This window comes from Callorhinus ursinus, unplaced genomic scaffold (assembly GCF_003265705.2).
Source record: "Callorhinus ursinus isolate GAN/ISIS: 27379988/994484 unplaced genomic scaffold, GSC_fseal_2.0 scaffold13, whole genome shotgun sequence".
In the NCBI taxonomy this organism is placed as follows: domain Eukaryota; kingdom Metazoa; phylum Chordata; class Mammalia; order Carnivora; family Otariidae; genus Callorhinus; species Callorhinus ursinus.
The window spans coordinates 14603986-14626486 of NW_027397075.1; the positions used below are offsets into that span (position 1 = coordinate 14603986).

The window sequence follows — 22501 nt, forward strand, 5'->3', positions numbered from 1 at the left end:
GGAGAATGGATGTTGAGGAAAGCATGCATGGACATGCACACAAAGAACTGACACGCAAAGACTTCGAGTACATGATTGCTAAGTTTAATTCAATGGTTATACCCAATCCTGCCTTGTAAAAACAAAATGCCCCTATCAAAACTACATTCTGATGTGAGTACAGGCTTCTTGTTTTTGATACAGCTCTAGAAAAAATTTGGCACCAAATGCACATAAAAGTTTTAAGGCTTAATAAAAATACAGACTAATAATTTTCAAAATGCAGCTTACAGGTTGAGAACAAGATGCTGAGTTAATGAATTTCCAAATACAGGCAGTCCCCGATGTATAGAGCATTTTCCAAATATAAATGGCCACCTCCATCTGGCTCACAGAAGCAGAAGTCCTCTTCTGCTTTTCACAGTGACCAGACTACCAGGCACTCTAAACCCACTTCTACAGCCCCAGGGAGGGAAGGCTGGGGAGAGAAGGAAGGCAGGGCATCTGTCTGCACTGCACAGTTCTCCTTTGCCTGCATCCCCACCTCTGCTCCCCATCTCCACCCAATATCCCCGCTGATGGACAGAACTGGGTGGACAGCGAGGGCAGGGGCGAAGCTACAGGGCCCAGCAGTACAATGTCAGGGTTCCTGGCAATCCAATTTGGCATCCATGGATCATTTTCTTGCATACTAAAAACCACAACAAAACATAGTCATAAATGGAAGTTCACTTCTACCATGAGAACATTGCGTTAAGCAAAAATTAGTGTGTTTGGGCTTAAACCCTAACGACCATTTATGACATTTTCTAATGGGGAAAAAAATGCTCTGAATTCCAAACAACTTTCCTATAAGTGGCCATTTGAAGGGTGGAGACAGGAAGTACTTGAGAGAGTCACATGGAAAGAGTTTCTTGCCTCCCAAGTGAACAGGGCAGTTGAAAGGGGGAAAACAAACGGTCTTTGGTTGACAGAGCCACGTGCAGGTCCCCTCAGTGTGCCAGGTGTAAGAGGCGGAGCTCAAGCAGATAGCTCCTGCAGGCACTTAAGTGTCTAGGCCACTGTGGGTACGATGAAACACAGCATTGTTGCTTTTCTAAATTTCAGTCACGATGCAGGTATTTTTAGTACCTAGCATTAGCTTTGTAGGCTCTCATACCAAGATATACCCCAACCTGAAGCCTGTCCTCTGTTAACTGTTGGTCCAACATGAGTGAGGTGCAAGGTCTGAGACTGAGCCCTGTAGGGCCAACCGGGAGAAACTCTGCCTGCTGGGACCGAAGCAACAGCGCACTGGCCAGCTCGTTCTCTGTGCCGACAAGCATCATGGAATCGGCTAGTTGAGACTTCGATGTCAAACTACTTAATTTTCTGGGCCAAGGTCTCCAGGTTCCTTCTGGAAACTGAGTATAGTCCAGAGGTTCTGCAAAGCTTTATAAAGAGCAGCTAAGCAAAGTTTCTTCCTCTTGCTTGTACCTGAGCAACTGACTTTTTCCTAGAAACGTTGTCAGAAACAGGGCAGAGTCAACAGTCACTTATGTAAAGCTGGTATTTTAGAAAAGCTTCTTAGATATTATTAAAGATTCAAACCGAAGAACCTAAGGTTCTGAAGCAGCTCTTCTTCCCACTGTCAACAGGAGTAAAAACGCATGAAGGACTTCAGTCACCCCATTGCCTGGATGCATGTGGATAGTTCTACAGCTGCAGGAGCCGGGGGGGGGGGGAGGTAGGGGGGGCTTGCCCACAGGAAGAACTGTGGTTTGACAAGGGAGCTGTCTGCATCCCTTGGAGAAGGGCAAAGGCCTAGACAGGTGGCCACTCAGGAAAAGAAGGAACAATTCACGGCAAAACCAGCTTGGGAATGAAAGGCAGAGATTCCTACGTAAGATCTGGCCAAGGTTTTAGATGGCAGAAATGGAGTACCTCACAGGATCAGGGCACAAAATCTTTCCATAAAGCATGAGACTGAGAATGACTTTTTGGTTTTTGTTGACAGCTGCCGAGGACAAGCAACCGAGGTGGCTCAGGAAGCGTGCAGAGGACCACACTGGGGCTGACTGGAAAGCAGGCACCGGGGGCCCGCAGAGGCAGTCCCAGGGATGGAAACGGTCCCGTGGTGAATGGGGTGAGGACCTGTGGGGCCAGCCAGAGACGCCCAGTCCCCACCAGTAGTGTTTTGGTCTGTGCCTTGCTCCTCTAGCCCACAGCAACACACAGGTTGTTTCTTATTTTCTTGCCAACGCTTTAAACTTAAACTCTGCTACTGTGTTCGTGATCCCCAGACCCCAGGTCGGCCAGCAGAGCGCCAGTATGGCAAGACTATGGGCAGCCCCACGCCACCAGGCCTCAGCGTGGCCTCGCACCACCTGCCCCCATGCCCCTTGTTGAGTCCCGTCACATGCGCAGTTACAGTGAGTCCCATCTTATCCCCACCAAGAATGGTCTCCCGCAGTCTGGAGGTGAGGTCCCCCCGGCTCTGCGACGGCAGTGGGGCCTGAGCAGCGGCTTCAGATACACAGCAGACCCTCTCCCCACCTGGCTCCTTTGGGCTAAAAGAAACTATAGTATTTGAAATCCTATCTCTCCGGGTTCTTGTCTGGCTACAGACGAAGCAGCAGCCCCTCTTAGTAGAAGGAGATACTGGATTTGCCTCCAGGAGGGTTGAGGACTTTGTTATGAGAGCGCGGCCGTGGGCCCAACCTGGGCTCATGGCTGTCCCCCGTGGGCATGGGCACTGGCTGCTGGGCGCGGCCCGCTTCTCCAGGGCCTCCCTTCTCACCGGGCTCTTCTCTGGGCAACGAGCTCGTTGAGGCTGTGGGACAAAGTCGGCATGCCATCCCGTTAGAGGCCACAAACCAAACAGAGAAGCTGTGCCTACAGTCTGTGGCCCAGAGCAGCCAGCAGAAAGTGCACGGCATGATGGGAAAAGAGGAGTGCACAGAGCCAGGCCTCCATCTTGTCCCAAGAAGACTGATTAGCGGAGGCCGTTCCTGAACTGGGCCAAAGCTGGGGCTTTGTACTATAAACTCCTAGATAAAATTCCTAATAAGCCGATTACTTTACACTGCTTGTGGGACCCCATTCCCCCTTCTGCCACCTCAAGAATAAATAACCACTTTCTCAACTTGAACATGAAAAGGAAGAGAAGGAGCTCATCTCAACTGGGGATCTAACAAGGTGAGGCAAGGCTTGCTGACACTCCTCCTTGGACTTTCTAGATGAATGAATGCCCATGTGTCTTGGTTATCAATTGAGGGAGTGGTGACCCGCAGCAGAGCCAGCTAGGAGAGCGAGGCAGGGCTCAGAGCCAGATGCCCAGCACCTGGCCTTCTTCAAATACTACGTATAATCTTGGCAACAAATGTGACCTTGTTTGTTTCTGTCAGCAGGCCTGGAAGGGGCACAGAATGTTCCCGCTCATCCTCTGGGGGTGTACCGGCACCTCTCCCAGAGCAGAGCACTCAGTGGAAGGGACAGAAAACAGCAACTCACCTTTAGGGGCCAATTTTGGGTCTTCTCCCTCACACAAGAACACGTGGTCCTGCAACGAGGCAAACCCCAGGTCAGTATGTGATTCAGACATTTTACCCTCATTCAAATGAATGATGAAAATCAGGGCACAAATGGGTTTATGTTTAACCTTTCAACATCTTTTACTGTGGCCATTCTGAACCATGAGCAAAGCGGAGGGAGCAGTGCCATGAATCCCCCGTAGCCTGCCACAGCTGTGACGGTCGCTCACTGCCATCCAGATCTCAGCCACACACTTCCAACCACACTCCCTCTGCCCCTTGGGCGAGTGTTCTAAAGCAAATCCCAGATATGTCGATTACCCACAAATATTCCAATTTAAAAATGTCCTTTGGGTGCCTGGCGGGGGGTGCGGTGCACTCAGAAAGTGAAGCATCCAACTCTTAATTTTGGCTCAGGTCATGATCCCAGCACTACACTGTTCGGATTAGAACTTTGTAGTCAGTTCTGAGATTGGGAAGTAAGAGTTCTCCAACTCTGTTCTTCACTGTTAAGCTGTCTGGCTACCAAGGGTCCCTTGAGATTCCCTATGAATTTTAGGATAGGTCTTTCCACTTAAAAAAAATAAAAATAAAGTAAAACCAAAACAAACCAAACAGTATGGTTAGGACTTTGATAGGGACTGTATTCTTCCCCTCCCCCGCTTTTTTAGGGGTGAGGGGAGGGAGGGGTAGATAGAGAATCCCAAGGAGACTCCTTGCTGAGCGCAGAGCCCAATGTGGGGCTCAATCTCACAAACCTGAGATCATGACCTGAGCCAAAATGAAGAGTTGGACACTTAATTAACTAAGCCACCCAGGTGCTGATAAGGACTGTATTTTTTAAATCTCTTTTTAATCATCAGGATTACTGATTGCCCTCTAATGACTGCTACGTGAAGTCCTCCATTTTGTATTACTCAGACCGAATCCCTGTGGTGTCAATTAATATGAGGGTTGGTCTGATTTGGGCCTGATTTTTTGACAAGAATTTAAAGGTGGGCTATGATGTTCTGTAAGGACATATATTTTTGGTTGTCTCTCGTTTTGTGATGTTAGCCTCTGATGCTCATTGCTGAGATCCAGGATTTTATTACAAGTCAGCAAAATGGTGATATCTGAATTCCGTTATTCCGTCTCCATTTTTGGCTGAGTACCCCTATAAAAGGAAAATTCCCTCAGCAGCAGCCCCACCCCCACCCCCCCGAGACACACTGCATGCAGAGACGCTAGCAGATACTGCACTCTGTCCTCCAGCATTCTCCAAGCCACAAATTAGACTTTAGAAAATAGTGAGGGCGCCTGGGTGGCTCAGATGGTTAAGCGTCTGCCTTCGGCTCAGGTCATGATCCCAAAGTCCTGGGATTGAGTCCCGCGTCGGGCTCCCTGCTCCTTGGGAGCCTGCTTCTCCCTCTGCCCCTCTCTCTCTCTCTCTCATGAATAAATAAATAAAAATCTTAAAAAAAAAATAGTGAAATTTTATGAGATGTTCAATTTTTTGAAGAGCCTCCCTGCCCTCAGGGCAGAGAGGGGAGCAGCCCACCGGCAGGGGCAGTTGCCTCTACCTGCACACCAAGGCCAGTGTCCCCAGGCTTCATTCATCACGAGACTGGAGTGTCTTTCTCCGCTGACTCAGGATCTGTGAAACTCCGTGACTAAGGACTGCACTCAGCAAAACCAACGTTACCCATTCTGCCTCTTCCTGGTCACACACCACACCTGCCTTAGAGCCTTTCCAAGGGGTACTTAGCTCAATTTTTCTCTTACTTTCACGTCTGCTACCTGAATGTAGCCCATACCTTGGGTTTGTTTGGGTGTGCCAAAGGTGAAGTGGCAGCAACTGGGGAACCAAAAATGTCACTGGTTTTCCCGCCAGGTGGGTTCAGACGCTGTCGAGTCTGCACAGGCATGGATTCGTCGAAGATACCGCTTCCTTTCCCCCCTGTAGAAATAATTACGTAACAGTGAGCAACCCAGAATAGCCACTGGGTGCCACCCTCCACCTTCATTACTTCAGAGACCTCCCCTCACAGGGACACCCCAGTGCCAGTCCCTAGTTCAGGCCAACAAGGAGGGGCGATCAGGTTGATGAGGGTTCCTAAAGATGTACGTCAAAACGAACCCCTTTATCGGGGGCCTGTTGGGACCTTCATTTCTGGAAGCTGACCTGGGCTGGCCTCTAGAGCAAGATGATAAGATGGCATAAAACAGCATTTCCCATTTAGAACTTCCTTAACCTTGAACTTGTCATGTTGTCCTGTTGAAGAATCTTCTTCATAAACCCATAAAAAGTTCTTTATGTTAAAAGCAAATAGCTGTTGCACTTTTAGGCCAGATAGATAGAAATGAATTTAACACACCATATTCACGGCAAACCTGGAATCTGGAAAAAACATCTATTAGTCATTCTTCTGACCTCATCCTGGCCAGAACTCCCAGGGACAACTAGGTATGTCAGCATATTACAGACACACAACACCCTACAGTGCAACTCTAAGTGATATGATGAGCCGTAATGAAAATATGCATCTAACATGTAACTTCTCATAAGCTGATGAGTCTGGCCAGACATCAAAGTCAACGCCCAAATGCCTCTGTTAAGCAGAAAGACGGCAGCCACACAACACCAGCTGGCGTCTCTTCACTTGGCAAATGCCGGCACCTTTCCGTGGAGAGCTGTGCTAATGGAGGTGGGCCGCCAGTCACGGCCCTGGGGCACCAAGGACTTATAATCTTACAAGAGGAACGAAGACGCATTCCACTAACTAGCTAGACGACCACACACCCAATTAGTTGGCCTTTCTGTGCCCCCAGATGCTCAACTATAGAAAGAGCAGAACAAAGGGACCTGCCGCAGGTCCTTCCAATGACTCACCGTAGCTCACACATCAAATGCTTAGAACAATGCCAGGGACACAAATGCTCAATAAATGTTCACTTTATTTCCCACGTACTGATAAAGAAGCATCTCCTGGACGTATATACTGCTCAGTGAAAAAAGGAAGAAGACAATCTATAGTGTGCAACGTTTTAATATAAATGGAGGGGGTATTCTCACTCACCTGTGTCTGAACAGAAAAATGTTCACTCCATCCCCCGTCCCTGACTGTGGCTCCCCATGGGGGCTGTGTGCACAGGACCCAGGGCTGGACGGGCTGTGGGATGCAAGACTGCTTAGCATGTCCTTTCTCAGAGCTTTGATCTTCTCTTACTGTTTTCAAGAGCCCATGTGGCAGGCAGTCACTTCCTGGCTAAAATCGCCCTTGCCGCTAACAGAGACACACGAGTACGAAGAACAACCTGGACATCTAGCTCCCCGTGTGCCCCACGAGGAAGGGCTCCATCAGCGGTTCGTGCTCTCACTTGCCTTCAGAACCATCCTGAGGGCCCCAGCAGCCAGAGCGGACTATAAAACAGAGTGGCCTCTGGGGCGCAGCCTTGTGGGGATAAACCGAGTGCAAGCTCAGTGAGGACTGGAACAGAGCACAGGAAAGAGCCCTTCTGGAGCAGGAGAAAGGGTCAAGAATATGCGGGGCTGCCTGCGCAGGAGATGCCTGCACACTCGTGTCATCTTGGTGCCCACATACCTCACACCCTCCCAGGACCCACAGGCCTGGGCTGGAGATGCCCACACAGCACAGTGCTGGGCCGCCAGGTGGAGCCCCTGTGTGGTCACTTGCCAACTCTGAGCCCAGGCAAGTGGCTCGAACCTTCTCGCCTCCATCTATCAACTGGTCATAAGTAACAAGAGTACTGATCTAGGGCCATGGGTGACATAAGCGAGTAAACGCACATGAAGTGGGTAGAGCAGTAGCTGGCAGAGTCAGCCTTCAGTGATGCTGCTGGGCTGCTATCAACAAAACATCCCCCACCACCAAGTGGAGAAACCATGGCTTCAGCTCATACCACACTGCGCCGTTTCTGGTGGTGCTACAAAGGCTCAAGTAAATTCTCTTAAAAATGTGCATTCGGTTTTTAAAAAAAAAAAAAGAAAAGAAAAGTAACTCAATTTGAAGTTTTTGGCTAAAGACACTGCTCATTAAAAAACTGTTCTTAAATTATGAAACATAACACAAAAGTTCCTAAGACATAATCATCACAAATAACGAAGACGACCCAGGTCACTACCACCTAGAGCGTACAGAGCACAACGGCTCCCAGAACCCTGGGTGTCCTTCCCTGCACCCCCGGTCACCAGACACCTGCATTTCCTGCAGACCACAAACTTGTTATCGTTGGTATATTTTTACTACTGTATGTATGTCTAACACTAAACAATGTAGTTGTTTTTGTACTTTATAAAGAGGAATCAGCCTGCGTGTCTGTTAGTCAACATTTTACCTGAAAGATGAACTCAGCTCTGAAGAAAGAAAAGATGTTTAATTTAGTCATAAAGATAAACTCAAGATAGGCTTTTTTAAAAGATTTATTTTCGAGAGAGAGCGAGATAGAGCACACACACACAAGCAGGAGGGGCAGGGGTAGAGGGAGAATCTCAAGCAGACTCCATGCTGAGTGCAAAGCCCAGCAACCCTGAGATCATAACCTGAGCCAAAACGAAGAGTCAGACGCTTAACTGACTGGGCCATCCGGGCGCCCCTAAGATAGGCTTCTGTAAGAACCAAACTGCAAAAGACAGACACCGTGCTGGCAGAGTGGGGAGCGAGCCTCGCACACATGGTGGTGCATGCTGGGGCCCTCTCACAACCAGGTGGAAGTGTCTATCAGAATTTTAAACTGATCCAGCAATTCCATTTCGAAAAACTTACCCCAACTGATTTTTCAGGTATGTTTAGAGCATGAGCTCTGGAGTCAGGCAAACGGGGATCCAAGGGCTAGTTGCACCACCAACTGGGTGTAGCAGTGAACCTCCCTGAGCCTCTGTTTCCCTCTCTGTCAAGGGGCACCCCCCCCCACCTACCTCCCAGGGATAGAGAGAGGGACAAACAAATACATGGAAAGCACTGAGCCCAGTCCCTGGCCAATACAGAACTGTCCATACATCTCCGCCATCAGTGTTAGAACAGGGAGAGTAATTTGGGAGAGATGTGAGCCAGGCAACCAGCAGAGCCCGTGCGTGAAGGGTAAAGAAACACTGGGTATGACAATTCTTGGCAAATGCTCAGTGATGATCACGGCTCAGTCATGCCCCCCATCCTGGACACACTTCTCAATCAGGCCCTCTCATCAGAGGGCAGGAGCCTGGGTCCATGGAGGGTGGGGGCGGGGGGCACACTGGCAGTTTTCCCTTTCAGCCTTCCCTTGAGAATTCATCAGATTGTTTGCCAAGACCACTTGGCAGGCCAGAAAACAGACCCCAAACAACAACAGCAGGAGAAGCAGGAACCCAGCACAGGGAGTGAGTTCAGTGGCCGTTGCCACATCTTGTGACCACGAACAACACAGAGGCTCTCTATCTCTCCAGTCTAGAGGGGCCCAGGCTGCCCGCTGGGGAATCAGATGAGGTCGAGGGTCTGCAGAGCAGCACCGCCCCAAGCTGCCAAACTTTCCAGAGAACCTGACACCCAGGGGCAGCTCCAGATACACTCTGTTGAGCTGGCAGCCAGTTATAGGTACACAAGCTAACATACAGTACTTATTCTGCTGTTGCCGCTACAAAGATGTTCGGGGCTGACCACTCCAGCCCCACACCTGTAAGCTGGACAGATGAGAATGTTCCTCACTTTTAAGAACCACCTGCTTCTTTTATATCCCAAACTTTAACCCTCCACCCATCCTCTCCAGCAAAAAACCACCACCCAAACACAAAACTAGCTTTTGAATCTACTGCTTTTGTTCCTCTGGGTTTGGTCACTACAGCGGGGTAAGGAGCAGCTCTAACTTTGGTTCTGTTGGATTTATTATTTGCCTGAAATACTGACCCCTGTGTCCGGCCTCTCAGAATCTTCCAGGAATAAACCTCGTTTTCCCTTGGGGATACGGAAAAGGGAGAGCTCCTCAGCTAACTATCACCATACGGTCGCTCAACTAGATAGTCTATCAGCCAAGAAAAAGATTTTTCTAAGATTCTTCCCCATGTGACTTCTGGAATGTGGGATAAGCATTAAAGAACTATATGGACTGAGTCATCCTTTTTAGAGTTTCGATCCCATTGACAATCTGAATCAAAATAGTCTCCCTAAGAGAAATGTTTAAATGCACAACTTGCGCACAATTTCTGGAATTGCAAGGGCCCATCAGAAAACTGGGAGAACCTCCCTGGTGGGAACCAGAATCCCATCATCTGCCTCTGTATCCTCAGTGCCTGGACTCAGCCACGGTCCAATGACAGAGGAAAGAGGAGTCAAGAATGACTGAGCTGGGGACACCTGGGTGGCTCCATCTGTGAAGCATCAGCCTTCGGCTCAGGTCATGATCTCAGGGTCCTGGGTCCGAGCCCCACATCAGGCTCCCTGCTCAGCAGGGAGTCTGCTTCTCCCTGTGCCTCTGCCTGCCACTCCCCCTGCTTGTGTGCACTAATAAATAAATAAAATCTTTAAAAACAAACAAGAAAAAAACCAAAACAAAATTGTCCTTATGTTCTAGAACTCTGACAGCAAGGGATAACCTACCAGAAAACAAGTGAAAGGGTCAATGCAAAGAAATAAAAAATGTTATCAGAAGAGCATAAAACAGAACATGCAGAGGCCAAAGGACTGACGATTCACAAAGGCCCATACCTGGAGGATTGGTCCTTTTAGGGATGTTCTGAGGCTCTTCGGTTGGTCCAAAAATATTAGATGCCATCCTATTGGGTCTGCTTGACGGAGTAGCTTCCTCTGGACTTCCAAAAAGATTGCTGGCCTCTCCTCCCGGGGGCTTCATGGCCCTAGGAGCACAGATTGAGCATGAGTCACTGATGGCTGACCTCGCTGAATGACACACCACGATTCTTTAGCACTGGCAAGACTGGTCTACAGACAGCCACACGGCAAGCAAACCTTCACTGCCCTTAAAGTTCTCTTTGTATATCTTGGTTATACCAAAAACCCTCTAGAAATGTACATACTTGGAAATTATTCCTGTGATCCTCTCATAAGTAAAATTATTTTCCCTAAAACAATGTGGAAACTGAACCACATTCAGTAAAGTTTAATGCTCATTTTAATTAGTACCCAATAGTGTTTATTACTACAAACACACTCAGGGCACCTGGCCAGCTCAGTCAGTAGAGTGTGCAACTCTTGAACTCGGGGTCGTGGGTTCAAGCCTCATGGTGGGTGTAGAGATTACTTAAAAATATATATATACAAAAAAGTAAAACAATACTGTGAACATATTCAGGATTGTTTAATACCATAGCTTACATTTGCTAAGTGCTTACTATCTGCATTTACTGTTCCAAGGACCTTACACAGCAGCCCTCTCGGGCAGGCCTTATTTTCACAGACAATGAATCTGAGACAGAAAAGAATCACAAGAAAGGTCATGTGGGAAGTAGCAGAACCAGAACACAAATCCCGGACAGTCCGGGTCCAGAGTTCAGACTATGCTCTCAGGGTCAGGATCAATGTGCAGAAGCCACCCTAGGATAAGCACCTCCAGTCCTCAAGGCCCATAAAACCAACGGATTCTCATCAGAAAGATCAGAGGGCACACCTGCGGGCACCACTGTTCACACCAACAAACGCAACCAGGGGTCCTGTCCGCCACCCCAACACCCGCCCACTCAGCCACCAACAGCGGCATCCACCCCAAGTCTCGACTGGGGGGAAACGGCCACGTACCATCTGGAGGTTTACAGGAAACACTTCAGATGTGGAACACCAGGGCGCTGAGTCACTTTTTATGGCAATAACTGAAGAATTAAATGTTCACAAAGCGTTGCCCCGACCCCCCAGGACTTCAGACTACTCCAGCAGAGCAGTCACATGCTGGAGTCATGTGCATCTTTTCAGAACACTCACAGAGATTTTAAAGATGCGTTTTAAAGGTGAGAGGGCCCTACTGAAACAGTTCTAAACCGGAGAGGGGCCCAGGCTCCTTCCCAAGTCCTCAGCGACAGGACTGGCTATGATTGCGGACCCGGAGAAAGAGATGGAAATGCGGAGCTCCGCGCCACCCAAAAGCCACCGCACTACACAAACACAGCCCACAGCTTCGCTCACAAGAGCAGGACAATCTGAAATGTTGTTTGTTTCCTTAAAAGAAGGAGAGAGGGAGCTGATCATTCATTGCAATTTAAAGCGAAGTGACTTCTCAGACTCTCCAGCTGCAAGGAAGACTGCAGAAAGCACCCCTCCGCTTTACCGAGGGCAGGCAGACCCCTCGGACAGGCTCCCACACGGCGCGGAGTCCCTGGCCGCCTGAGAGGAATGGGAGGGTGGATGCCTACTCAATAGTTAGTAGTTCCTTAATGATTTGGTGAAGGAAAAAAAATACTTCAGTTTGAGAAAAAATTAAAACAAAACAAAACCCTAATAACCACAATTTAGAAAGGTGTTAACAAGTCCTCAGGTCACACAGCCCCGGTCACAGTGACATTTTCTGTATTCCTCTCTGTATTCCTGGTTGGCTACAGCAGGTCCAACATGCTTGGGCCTCCATAGCCATCTCTTTGGAAAGTGGGGTGGGGATCTGCAATCTTCAGAACTGAACTGAATTTAACATCAAGTCTCCTGCTGAATTAAAAATTTATTTTACAGACTTACTTGAAACACAGCTCTGCTTTCAAACCCCCAGGTCCTGCTCCAATCTGAAGCAGACTTGTCCGGATTCAAAGCTCTTAGGACTCACTCTGCATCCCTGCAATCTCCCAATCCCCTCTGCCCCACGCCCTGGTTTAACCCATCCGCACGGCCCCTGAGCACCTGTCGCCGGAAGCCGGTGCCAGACCCTGTGCACAGAAAGGTAGGTGACAGCAAGTCCTGCGTCTGGAGAAGCTTTATTCGCCAGGAAAGCCAGCGCCGTGGGTGCAGGGGGCTCTAGTGTTCCCATCAGTGATGCCACGGGCGCTGGGTCTTGCTGGAACCCCAAAGATCTCTGTGGAGGAGTCAAAGTCCAAATGGAGTCTGTGGTCTCTGTGTGGGAAGGGTATCCTTGGGGCAAAGTACGTAAGCCAGAGTTGTTTGAAATGACCAAATGTTAATTTTGGGTGGTGGAAATACAGTGTTTATTACATTATTCTGTGTACTTTTCTTAATTTTACTTTATTTTACTTTGAAAACAAGGGAAGAGAAACGGCAACCAAGAATGCTGTGCATAGTGGCCAAGTTACCTGAGAAGGGACAGCAACACCTTCATCCCGAAGGCAACGGCGTGGACGCTAGGGTCTCCCAACCTTGTAGCAGTCATGCAAATCACACAAGCTGCCCCAGCAAGGTCTCCAATAAGGGAACTGAGAGTGGAAGAGGTTCTTTTGATAAAAATAGAACCCACAACAATGCTCAGTGTGGCCTTCACCAGGCTCACCAGCAAGAGCAGTTATCTCTAGGACACAAATTACAGAGAAGATGGGAATACGAGTGAGTTCAGAGCAGACAACGTGGGGGACGTTCCAATTACAATGACCTTGTTCTCTTGTCTACCCCTCACAATAGTCTAATGAAGACACTTTAGTACACAAGAGGAGCCAGAGGGCTGGTGACAAAGAGCCACAGATATAGCGCGAGGGGACGATGGCACCAGCTGAGGTAGGGAAACAAAAACCACTCTCACCTCCAGGTCCTGAGCCTCCCTCGGAGAGGTGGTGTCTGTGTTTCAGAAAAGCCTGTGGACTGGGCACACTTGGAGAGAAGCAGTAATAAAAGGGAGACTTGGATAAATCCTTTACAGGCGTACATTTTACAGCTGAAAGGGAGGACCTCAGATCAGGGATGGCTCAGGCATGACGCTTGGACAGTTCAGAGTCCCTTTAACACAAGATAATCCCTCAGCAAGAAAACAGAAGATGTAGGACCTTAAAAGAGAAATCCCAGCAACGGGGCAGTCTTACAGCCACGACCATACTCCCTCCCTCAAAAGCCAAATAAGATGTGAGGCCCTACAAGGCCTGTCCAGCTAATCAATCCCTTTAAGATGGCTGTGGAAACACAAAATATCTGACTGATCCCAAGCAAAAGTTTCCAATTACATGTAAATCATCCAGCCGAGAAGAATGCTTTTCTTCTTCAATGTCCTAAAAGGAAAAATTTTCTCCTTTCCCTAATACCCTCTCCAACACAAGTCCCCCTAAGAAGTGTGGAGTATTCCTTTAGCCCAACAGCTCCGCAGCTCCAAGAGTCAGTACAACACCAGCATCAGGGCGTTTATTCATGAACGGTCTCGTTCACTGGGCCTCCAGTGAATGGAGTGAACCCAGCGGAAAAGAGGAAGAGAGAGCTGGGAAGTGGCTCCTGCCCAGCTGGTGTGGGCGTCAGTCCACGGTACTTACAGAACACTCTGGGATAAACCTCTGGCTCCCATTAGTGCACATGTAGAGGTGTGTGACTGCTAGTCATTGTTCTGTGGTCTGATGACTAATTAGTTAGGTGTATTACTGAACACTGATCTGACTCCCCCAGACTTAACAGAGTTTTCAGCAAGTCAAAGCAGTTCTTTCACTTATTACCTACTCGACAGAGTATTTACCTCAACAGGTGTCAAATACACATTTTCTACTTTTAGGGCAAGGCTGGGGGACAAAAGAGTATTACAGTAATGAAAACTCGTGGGCATCTAAAAAACCCCGAAATCTACAAGGTAAGGTGGCTCCTACAGTTTGGAGACCTACAATTGGATTTCTGCTTCTATTACTGGCAATCAGCTTGGTTCTCCATCAGCAAGGCAGGGAGGATAGGGCCTGGTTCCCAAACTATAGGATCAGGGTAGGTCAGCACTTGGCCCCAGGGGACCTCGGCATTAGGGGAGCGCGGCGCCCGGCCGCACAGGGGACCCCGGGATTAGGGGAGCGCGGCCCCCGGCCGCACAGGGGACCCCGGGATTAGGGGAGCGCGGCGCCCAGCCGCACCGGGACCCCAGCATTAGGGGAGCGCCGCGCCCGGCCCCACGGATACCCGGGAGGGAGCCCAAGACGGTGACCCCCACCCCGCGGGCCCATCCCCACACACCCGTGTGGTCCCGGGCTCCCGGCAGGAGCCCCGCACACCGCTCGGCCAGCGTCTCCAGGCGCGCTGGACACGGAGGGGAACGTGGGCCCAGGAGGAGCAGCGCGGGCGGCGCGCCTCGGGCCTCCCGCCCAGACCCTGCCCAGCGCGGGGAGCGCGTCCGGCCCGAGCGCCTGCCTCTCGGACCGGGACGAGGAGGCCGCGGCTCTGTGAGGTCACCAAGAACCCGTGCCCGCCACGTGGCCGCGCCCGCCACGCACCTGGAACCCGCCCGGCCGCCGTCGCTCTCCGGGGCCTGGAACATGTCGCCCGCCGCCAGGCGCCTCCTCGCCCGCCGCACGGAAGTTTCCGCCCGTCCCCACGCAGCGCTAGGCCCGCCCCCCCGCGTCCATTGGACATCGTCGATGCCAGTCACGCTGCCGCAGCCTATCGCAGAGCCGTGCCGTGCGCCCGCCCCACCGGGGCAGAGGCTCGGCAAGGCTCGCGCCGCGCTCGCAGCCGATTGGTGAGAGCTGATGCCGCTCAGGCCTCGGGCGCCGACAATGGGCAGCAGGGCTGCAGGGGGGGCGGGCCCTGCCCCGAGCGGACTCCCTGCGCAGGCGCAAGCCGCGCACTCCGGAAGCGCCTCCAGGCGTCGCGGGCACACCCCGGGGGAACGCCGGTGGCCGCTGCTCGCCCGCGAGGTGCCCGGGCCTGTAGGCGGCGGCGCCGAGCCGCCACTGCCGAGCTCGCCGCGAAGGAAACAAGGCTCACTCGATAAGTATTAGATCAAGTATTAGTATGTATTTATGCACAATAAAAACAGATTTACAAGTTGAACTGGAAATTTAAACATAAGAAGTTTAACAGCTTTTGTTTATTATATTAAATAACCAAAACACCTTTTATTCCCAAAATTGGTAAAGAATAAATAATATAATTTACAATATGGTACAAAAAATAATCAGGAAGGACAGGCATTCTGCTTTATACATACACTGTATATTTATAATCTATAAAACAAATTCACATCTCAAACAAGCCGAAAACCTCAGATGATATGGCTTAACGATTATTAAAGGAAACCGCGGTGAGTTCTGCCGCTCAGACTGCAAGCTCTAAGCCGCTGTCCCGCTACAAAACACAGGGTCCAGGTTGCCGTGTAGTGCCTTGAACACTGAGCTTCACGTGAGTCACCAATCACAGGACAGGTTCGCTGTGGGTTTCTTCCTTTTTTTCTTAAGACAAAGTGCCCTATTTTCTCACAAATTCATCTGAAAGATCTCAAGGTCTTTTAAAAACAAAAACACCAGCAACTGCTGCTTTCCTCCTCTACTTGCTTCCAGTGTCTTTTATTCCATGACTTTTCTTGGCTTAAGTTTGGATTCCATGCTGTGATCTAGTTAAAAGATTCTATTCCACTGAAAAGGACACCCTTTTCAGGATCCCAATGCTAAGCAGCTGGAGATATGGGAAAGCAAGATCAGTGGATGGACTGTTTCCAAATACCCCACCCCCTGAGCAAGTACTCGGCACCTAGCAGATAGAGCTGAGGGTGACGTCCTCGCCGACCTTACTGGAGTCACAAGCTGCACCTTCTAAGCTCATCACCAGCCAAAGCAACTCCCTGGAGACCAGAGATAGTCTCTAGCTTTACAAACGCTGAATCAGCAAAAAGACCCCAGACATCTTTAGAGCGACTTTTCTGAGGAACGGGTCTGGTCTTAACCACAGCATGCTCAAATGCACGAAGAAAGTCACAGATGTACACCAAGACTACGACTTCCATGGGATAGGCAGAGCAAGATACAGGAAGAGGGAGGTTTCTCTGCTTTCATCTTTTGGAAAATTCTAGGCTTTAATAGCTGCTTATTTTTATACCTATATATTCATTTAGGCTGGGAGGAAAAAAGACTCACCCTTTGGATGCTACTAATGATGCCTCTTTCCCTTAACACGGCAAATGCTTAGACCTGTCAGGTTGCTGTGGAAGTGGCAGAATTCTCTGGAATCATGTCAGCTTTGCAACAGGTGAGAAGAATCAGTCCACTGTCCTCCCTAACCCACCTCCCCCCTGGATGACACTCCAGATGGAGTCTGGTTAAGCCCCTAGTGGATGGTGCCACTAAAGAGCATACAAAAGCTGATCCCAAATCTCTAGTTTTCCTCCTTTTAGGTATCACTGAAAACGTGCCAGCCTACCCGCTAGACTCGGGGTGTCCCCTGACGAAAGCAGCTCAGGACTCCTACAGTCTCCGGCAGCGCACACACTGCCATGAGGTACTGCTCCCAGCATCGATGCTGTAATGGTACCAGGGATCTCTGGTCCCCCACAATGGGAGTACTACCAAGTTAGTAGTGGCCTACACTTGGCCTGGTGTCCTCACCTACTACAGACCTAACAAAGTCAGATGCCCAGAGAGATCCACTGATATCACTTCCAGAAGGTGCTAAGTTCAGGGAGCTAATAGATGGACTGCTATACAAGCTAGTTTAAAGATACTCTGGTTCAAACGATGCTCCCTCTTAATAAAGGGGCACCATGTCCCTCTCTTACACATCTCCAGAGCTTTGGGACTTTTTGTAAGAGCCCAGAAGAGCTGCCCACAGTGGGTCTTATTAGTGATGTTTGTACCTAGAACCAGACCTGAGAGAAGGAAATTTACAGGCAAGAGCTCTGAAACACTTGAGATGAAGGAAGGAACCTCCTCTGTTTGGAGGCCCCACTGCCCTCTCTTTCCTCCATGGTCAGGGTGAATGACGCGGCCTACAGCCTGGAGGGGCTGCAGCTGGCTGCTGAGACCTTGGGACCAGGAGCATCCCCTCTGCTTGCACACACAAAAGACCTTTTCTGTTCCTTTCCATGCTGCCTCACCTCTTCATCATGGACAGGGAGAGAAGCCCACGCAGAGGGCTGGGACTGGCCTGGGTGGCTGCCACTCCACTGCCAGTCGGGAAGAGGAAAGAGAAACTGTCCTCCATTCAGGTGGATTTCAGAAGCCGCAGGTGGAGGGTGAAGCAGCAGGTGGGATGGTGACTCACGGGTTACTACCTGACCAACACCATAGCACTGGCTGCTGGCCCCAATGAATGGGGGGCTGGATGGGCTTTTGTCTGTTGAGCCTCCCAACGCTGAGAACAAAGCAGCCCTGTCAGCTCCAGTCTGGGCACCGACCCGTCGGCGGTGATGACCAACAGTCACCCAAGGAGGCCCCAGGAGCACATGAGAGGGAAGTGGTTTTAGCGTGCTCTGACTGCACTCAGGGTCTGCGCCTTGCTCAACTTCCCTGCGCTGGAAGAAGAGAAACAGAGGACCACGGGATGGGAGGAAACATGAAGGAGGAAATGTATGCAGCAGGTGGACTCTGCACGGAAGCCGGTGGAAGGAAGAGGAGACGCTGAAGAGGTGAAGACCTTCCCTGGAAAGGCCGCACATGTCGGCGGCCAGCCACTAGCCCCCTGGCTGTTCAGGGACTCGCAGCCGAAGGCTTGGCTTCAACACAGGAAGGAAACCATGAACTCTCTTCTTCACCGTCTCCTAATTCTCAAAACATAAGGAAAACCTTTTTCCAACCACTTAAGCAGGATTTTTTTCTAAAAGTCCACACAAGCTGCACAAAATAGGATTCTCTCCTCCTTCCCGTTAAGTCAATCAGAACAAACCTCCAGGTGGGAGAATGCACTAGACAAGGGTCAGTGTTTCTGAGGTGATGGCACGAGGGACGCTGCCCTGTGATCCGAGCGTCCTCGCAAGTGTCCGCTAAGGGTGCAGACCCTACCAGGCAGAGCCCAGGCCATGCCCAGCTGTGCTTCCCCGTCATGTGCAGAGAAAGCAACCGAAAGGTGTATAGGTTTGGCAGAAAAAAGCAGTGGTGGCTGGAAGTGTCCCTGCAGAAAGCAGGGAGGCTGGGACTCCCTGGGCCGCGGCCGCTGCACACCCACTCCTTTCCCTTGGAAAGAAAACCCACTGCAACGTCCAACACGGTGATGGGGGGGTGGAAGCGCGGCTGCCAAGCGCTATCCCATGGCTGGTAGGGAGCGGCTCCAATGCCACAGCAGCGTCTGACACAGGCCCTCCGACAGAACCTGTCCTCACCTCCCGGGCCACCGCGGCCCTCTGCCCCCATCGGGATGCGGCTTCCTGCATGTTATCTGTTCTGGGGCACAAAGAGTTCTCTGCTCAGACCGTCTTCTGGGGGGTCCTGGGCTGGATTTCTGTTTTCTCTAGCCTGGAGAGGGCTACATATACCGCAGTGGAGGACCACCAGCCCTCCTCTGCAGCCTCTAGGATGCCCTAGCAGAGGCAAGGTCTGGTCACTGGGACAGGTCACCGACGGGGGGGCCACCTCCACTGCCATCAAACAGAACCTCTCGGCGGCCGGGTTCGGCGATGGACAGTTCTTGGGCCAAATCGTTGAATCGAGATATGTAGTCGATGCTGTTTTCATTCATCATGCACACCAGCTGGGAATCCACAACCTGCGGGACAGAGGACATGAGGGAAGGCGTCAGCGGGCAGCTGGCCACCACGGCAGGGACTTCAGTGGGAGGTGAGTGGACCAGTGAAGACTAGAACCCCAATCAATGAGCCATGTGACACCGGCCCAGGACTCTCGGGAGAACTGCAGAATCCCCTCTGTCCTTTTGAACACTCCCTCTTTTGACAAGTGTGCATGAGAGCCGACCGGGGGCCTGGTGCATGGGCCACTGGGCCAGAGTGGTGGTGCCCAGCACAGACCTGTGGACCCTCAATAAGCAATGAGGCAAAGGGCACACAGTGGGGTGCAGAGACTGCAGGGTGGCCTGAAGGACATGGGAGCTGAGGAAGCGAGTGGGGTTTGCCCCGGGGCCAGGGAGCACATACCCATAAAACAAACAGCAATGCAAAGACCCTGAGACGAGAACGGGCTTTGGCTCTTCAAGAAACAGAGCTGGCAGATGCGACAAGTCAGGCCAAGAAAGGAAAGCAAGGGTAAAGACCAGAGTGTGTACAACAGAGCATCAGGTGTTAGGTTATTCTGTGGACAGATACATGAAAGTCTGTCTTCAGAGTGTACCGTCTGCCTCTTGCTCAAGTGGAAGGCTCACAAGAATGGGGCCGTGGTTTTGTTTACTCGTGCCTAGAGCAGTGCCTGGCGCAGAGTATGCCCTGGGTAAGTATTTGTTACAGAATTGCAGGACATGACAAACGAATGAGAAGCCTTCAGAAAATTCTGAGTAGAGCTATGGCACAAACCGGATTCTAAGCTTTCATGACAGGGGCACCTGGCTGGCTCAGTCGGACAAATGTGCAACTTATGATCTGGTGGTCATGAGTTCGGGCCCCACACTGGGGGTAGAGATTACTTCAGTAAACAAACTTTAAGCTTTCTATGGAAAATTTGAAACTGAAATTTGTTTTCAAAAAGCAGAGCAGGGCACCTGGGTGGCTCAGTTGGTTAAGCAACTGCTTTTGGCTCAGGTCATGATCCTGGAGTCCTGGGATCGAGTCCCGCATCAGGCTCCCTGCTCGGCGGGGAGTCTGCTTCTCCCTCCGACCCTCCCCTCTCTCATGCTCTATCTCATTCTCTCTCAAATAAATAAATAAAAATCTTTAAAAAAAAAAAAAACAAAACAAAAAGCAGAGCAATTACTGCCTGTCTTCCCCATACAGGCCCATCATCAGCTTCCATCACTATCACTGTGGGCCAATCTGGCCCCACCTTTCCCACCCACCCCTCATGACCGCCCACTCTGTTCAAACCCCATCAGGTGGGCCTGGGGTGGGCCGGGGTGGATCTGGGGTGAGCCTGGGGTGGACCTGGTGTGGGCATGGGGTGAACCTGGGGTGCGCCGGGGTGAATCTGGGGTGATCCTGGGGTGGACCTGGTGTGGGCCTGGGGTGGACCTGGGGCAGGCCCACGAGTCTGCACTTGTAACAGCCCCAGGTACTGCTTCCATTGCCCTGGAGACTGCCCAGGAACGGCAGCGTCCTGAGGAGCTGTCTCCAGATATGTGTGGCAGGCCCGTCTGCATAGAAGCCGAGGGTTTGTAAGCATACACACACACACACCCCCACACGCACACGCACGAAGGGGAAAGATGGGCTTCTTGTGTCACATCACAGCCACGAGTGGTTTGAAAAACGCTGTAGCGTGCAAGGAGGGTGTGTGCTGCTGCTTCTTGGTCTGTCTCTCTGTTTGGGGAGAATTTCTAGTTGTGTCACTGCTCAGCTCAGAATTCTCCGAAGCCTCCCCATGAGTTCCTCAGAACTCCAGATGCCAGTCAGGATAAGGGAAAGCTGAGGCATCTGGGGGAAACAGCGGTGAGCTTTGTTTGATCCAGGGCCCCGTGGGGAATCTGACTACAAAATCTGAGAGACCCACTAACACCGGCACGTCCCAGGGAAGCAGTACTTGGGGGACGCTGCTCCAGGCCTCTGACAACAGAACTAGGCCCACCCGAGGGAGTGGGGTTCTCCATTATGGAGAATCCTCTCCCTCTTACGCACATGCTTCACCGCAGTCTCTCTCAGAGTGCTGCGCTCTGTGCCCCTGTCCTCATGAGTCCTACTTGCTCCCCGACACACTTGCTCCTTGTGGGGTGGAGGCCTGGGCGGCTCCGAGTGAAAAAACTGCGAGGGGCATCAAAGACCAAGTCTCGCCTCCACGTCAACAGTCTGCCACCACCCCGAGCCACTTTTTAGCTCAACAGGCGGCAGCCTCACGCCACCACACAGGGAGATGCAGCTGGAAGGCCTCCCTGCCCGTCAGGCGGCAGCATGGAGGACGTACCACCCACAACAGCCACGTCCTCCTCGAAAATCAGCAGCAGCCCCAGACGGACCGGGAAACCGAGGCACTAACTGCCCCAGGTCACGAAGCTGCTGAAGGGAAGAAGAGACCCAAGGCCTGTGCTGGCCACCAGCATAGGCCCCGTAGTCCACCGACTCCAGGGCTTCCCAGGTTCCGAGGCCTCCAGCGCGGAGCTATTACCTCACGTCCCTCATCTGCTGCCACCTGGGAACGAATGCTGGCCCACGGTGGCGAGAGCTTCCACGGTCAGGAGAACTCGGAGTTCTAAGAACACAAGGGCCCCGCCCGAGGCATCCGGCCACCTCCAGAAGGCGGGCTGCTGGTCAAGTCAGAGCTAAGGCTGCGCGCCTACCTCAGCAACATCAGCCAGGGACCGGGACACGAACGAGTCTCTCGAGTTGCCATCCAGCAAGCTGGGGCCCAGCAGGGAGGTGCCGCTGTGGGTCCCCGCAGGAGTTGGCAGCATCTTCCGGCTCTTCTCTGGGGAGATGAAGCTTGCTGCCAAGAGAAGGAGAAGACATCCTGAAACCGGCTTGCCAGCACCGGTCCAAGGGGAGGACCCCGCAGGCTGCGTGTGGATGGCCCTGCCAGGCCCCTTCCAGGCATCTACCCATACACTCGTGCAGCCACAGGGCTTTGGATGGAGTCGTTGTGTGGTCCCTGGCCCCTCTCACGTGGAGAGCCCTGGGGAGTCTTCCGTGCAGCACGTGTGAGTCGGCCTCGTTCTCCTGGGAGCCCTGCCTCATCCCACTGCCGGGTCACCACCCTTGCCGCCGTATGAAGTGGTTCCGATTTCTTATAATTTCTATTTGACTTTGCAGACACTGCACTGGTCTACGTGACTTCCATCTCCGCAAACCCTTGTCGGTGCTGCCTCCCCTGCACCACCCAGACCTCCTGCATCAATCTGGGCCTCCAGGCGTGGTGCCCACACGGGTGCCGACCTGGCTCATGTGTAAAACTACCCCTTTTTAGGGCTGCCAATCCCCCTCCACCACCACACACACGCCCTGGCTACTCTCGAAAGAATGTTGGGTGCAGGCGCCTGGGTGGCTCAGATGGTTAAGCGTCTGCTTTCGGCTCAGGTCAGGATCCCAGAGTCCTGGGATCGAGTCCCGCATCGGGCTCCCTGCTCCTTGGGAGCCTGCTTCTCCCTCTGCCTCTGTCTCTCATGAATAAATAAAATCTTAAAAAA

The 22501-nt window shown here is 51.5% G+C and overlaps 2 protein-coding genes across 3 annotated transcripts in view; both read right to left on the reverse strand.

Annotated features, from left to right (window-relative positions):
- Positions 1-68: 68 nt before the first annotated feature.
- Positions 69-14904, reverse strand: JPT2 (Jupiter microtubule associated homolog 2). The gene is made up of 5 exons (XM_025877230.2): positions 14794-14904; positions 10169-10317; positions 5288-5430; positions 3472-3520; positions 69-2791 (listed from the first exon to the last, which is right to left on the reverse strand). The coding sequence occupies exons 1-5, from the start codon at positions 14835-14837 to the stop codon at positions 2604-2606; spliced, it is 573 nt and encodes a 190-aa protein (XP_025733015.1). The 5' UTR covers positions 14838-14904; the 3' UTR covers positions 69-2603.
- A 379-nt stretch (positions 14905-15283) lies between these two features.
- The window catches only part of CRAMP1 (cramped chromatin regulator homolog 1), a 56991-nt gene continuing 49773 nt past the window's right edge, over positions 15284-22501 (reverse strand). For both annotated transcript variants that reach the window (XM_073899733.1, XM_025877078.2), the window contains exons 20-21: positions 21659-21804; positions 15284-18991 (exon numbers count right to left, since the gene is read on the reverse strand). In XM_073899733.1, the coding sequence (XP_073755834.1) occupies positions 18827-18991; positions 21659-21804 (311 nt within the window). In that variant the 3' untranslated portion in view covers positions 15284-18826. The remainder of the gene's footprint in view (positions 18992-21658; positions 21805-22501) is intronic.

Coding starts and splice junctions, on each gene's coding strand:
- JPT2 (XM_025877230.2), bottom strand. CDS start 14,837: ATGTTCCAGGCCCCGGAGAGCGACGGCGGCCGGGCGGGTTCCAG. Junction 5,431..10,168: donor TAAAAGGACCAATCCTCCAG/GTATGGGCCTTT, acceptor TTATTTCTACAG/GGGGGAAAGGAAGCGGTATC. Junction 3,521..5,287: donor CACACCCAAACAAACCCAAG/GTATGGGCTACA, acceptor GCCTCGTTGCAG/GACCACGTGTTCTTGTGTGA.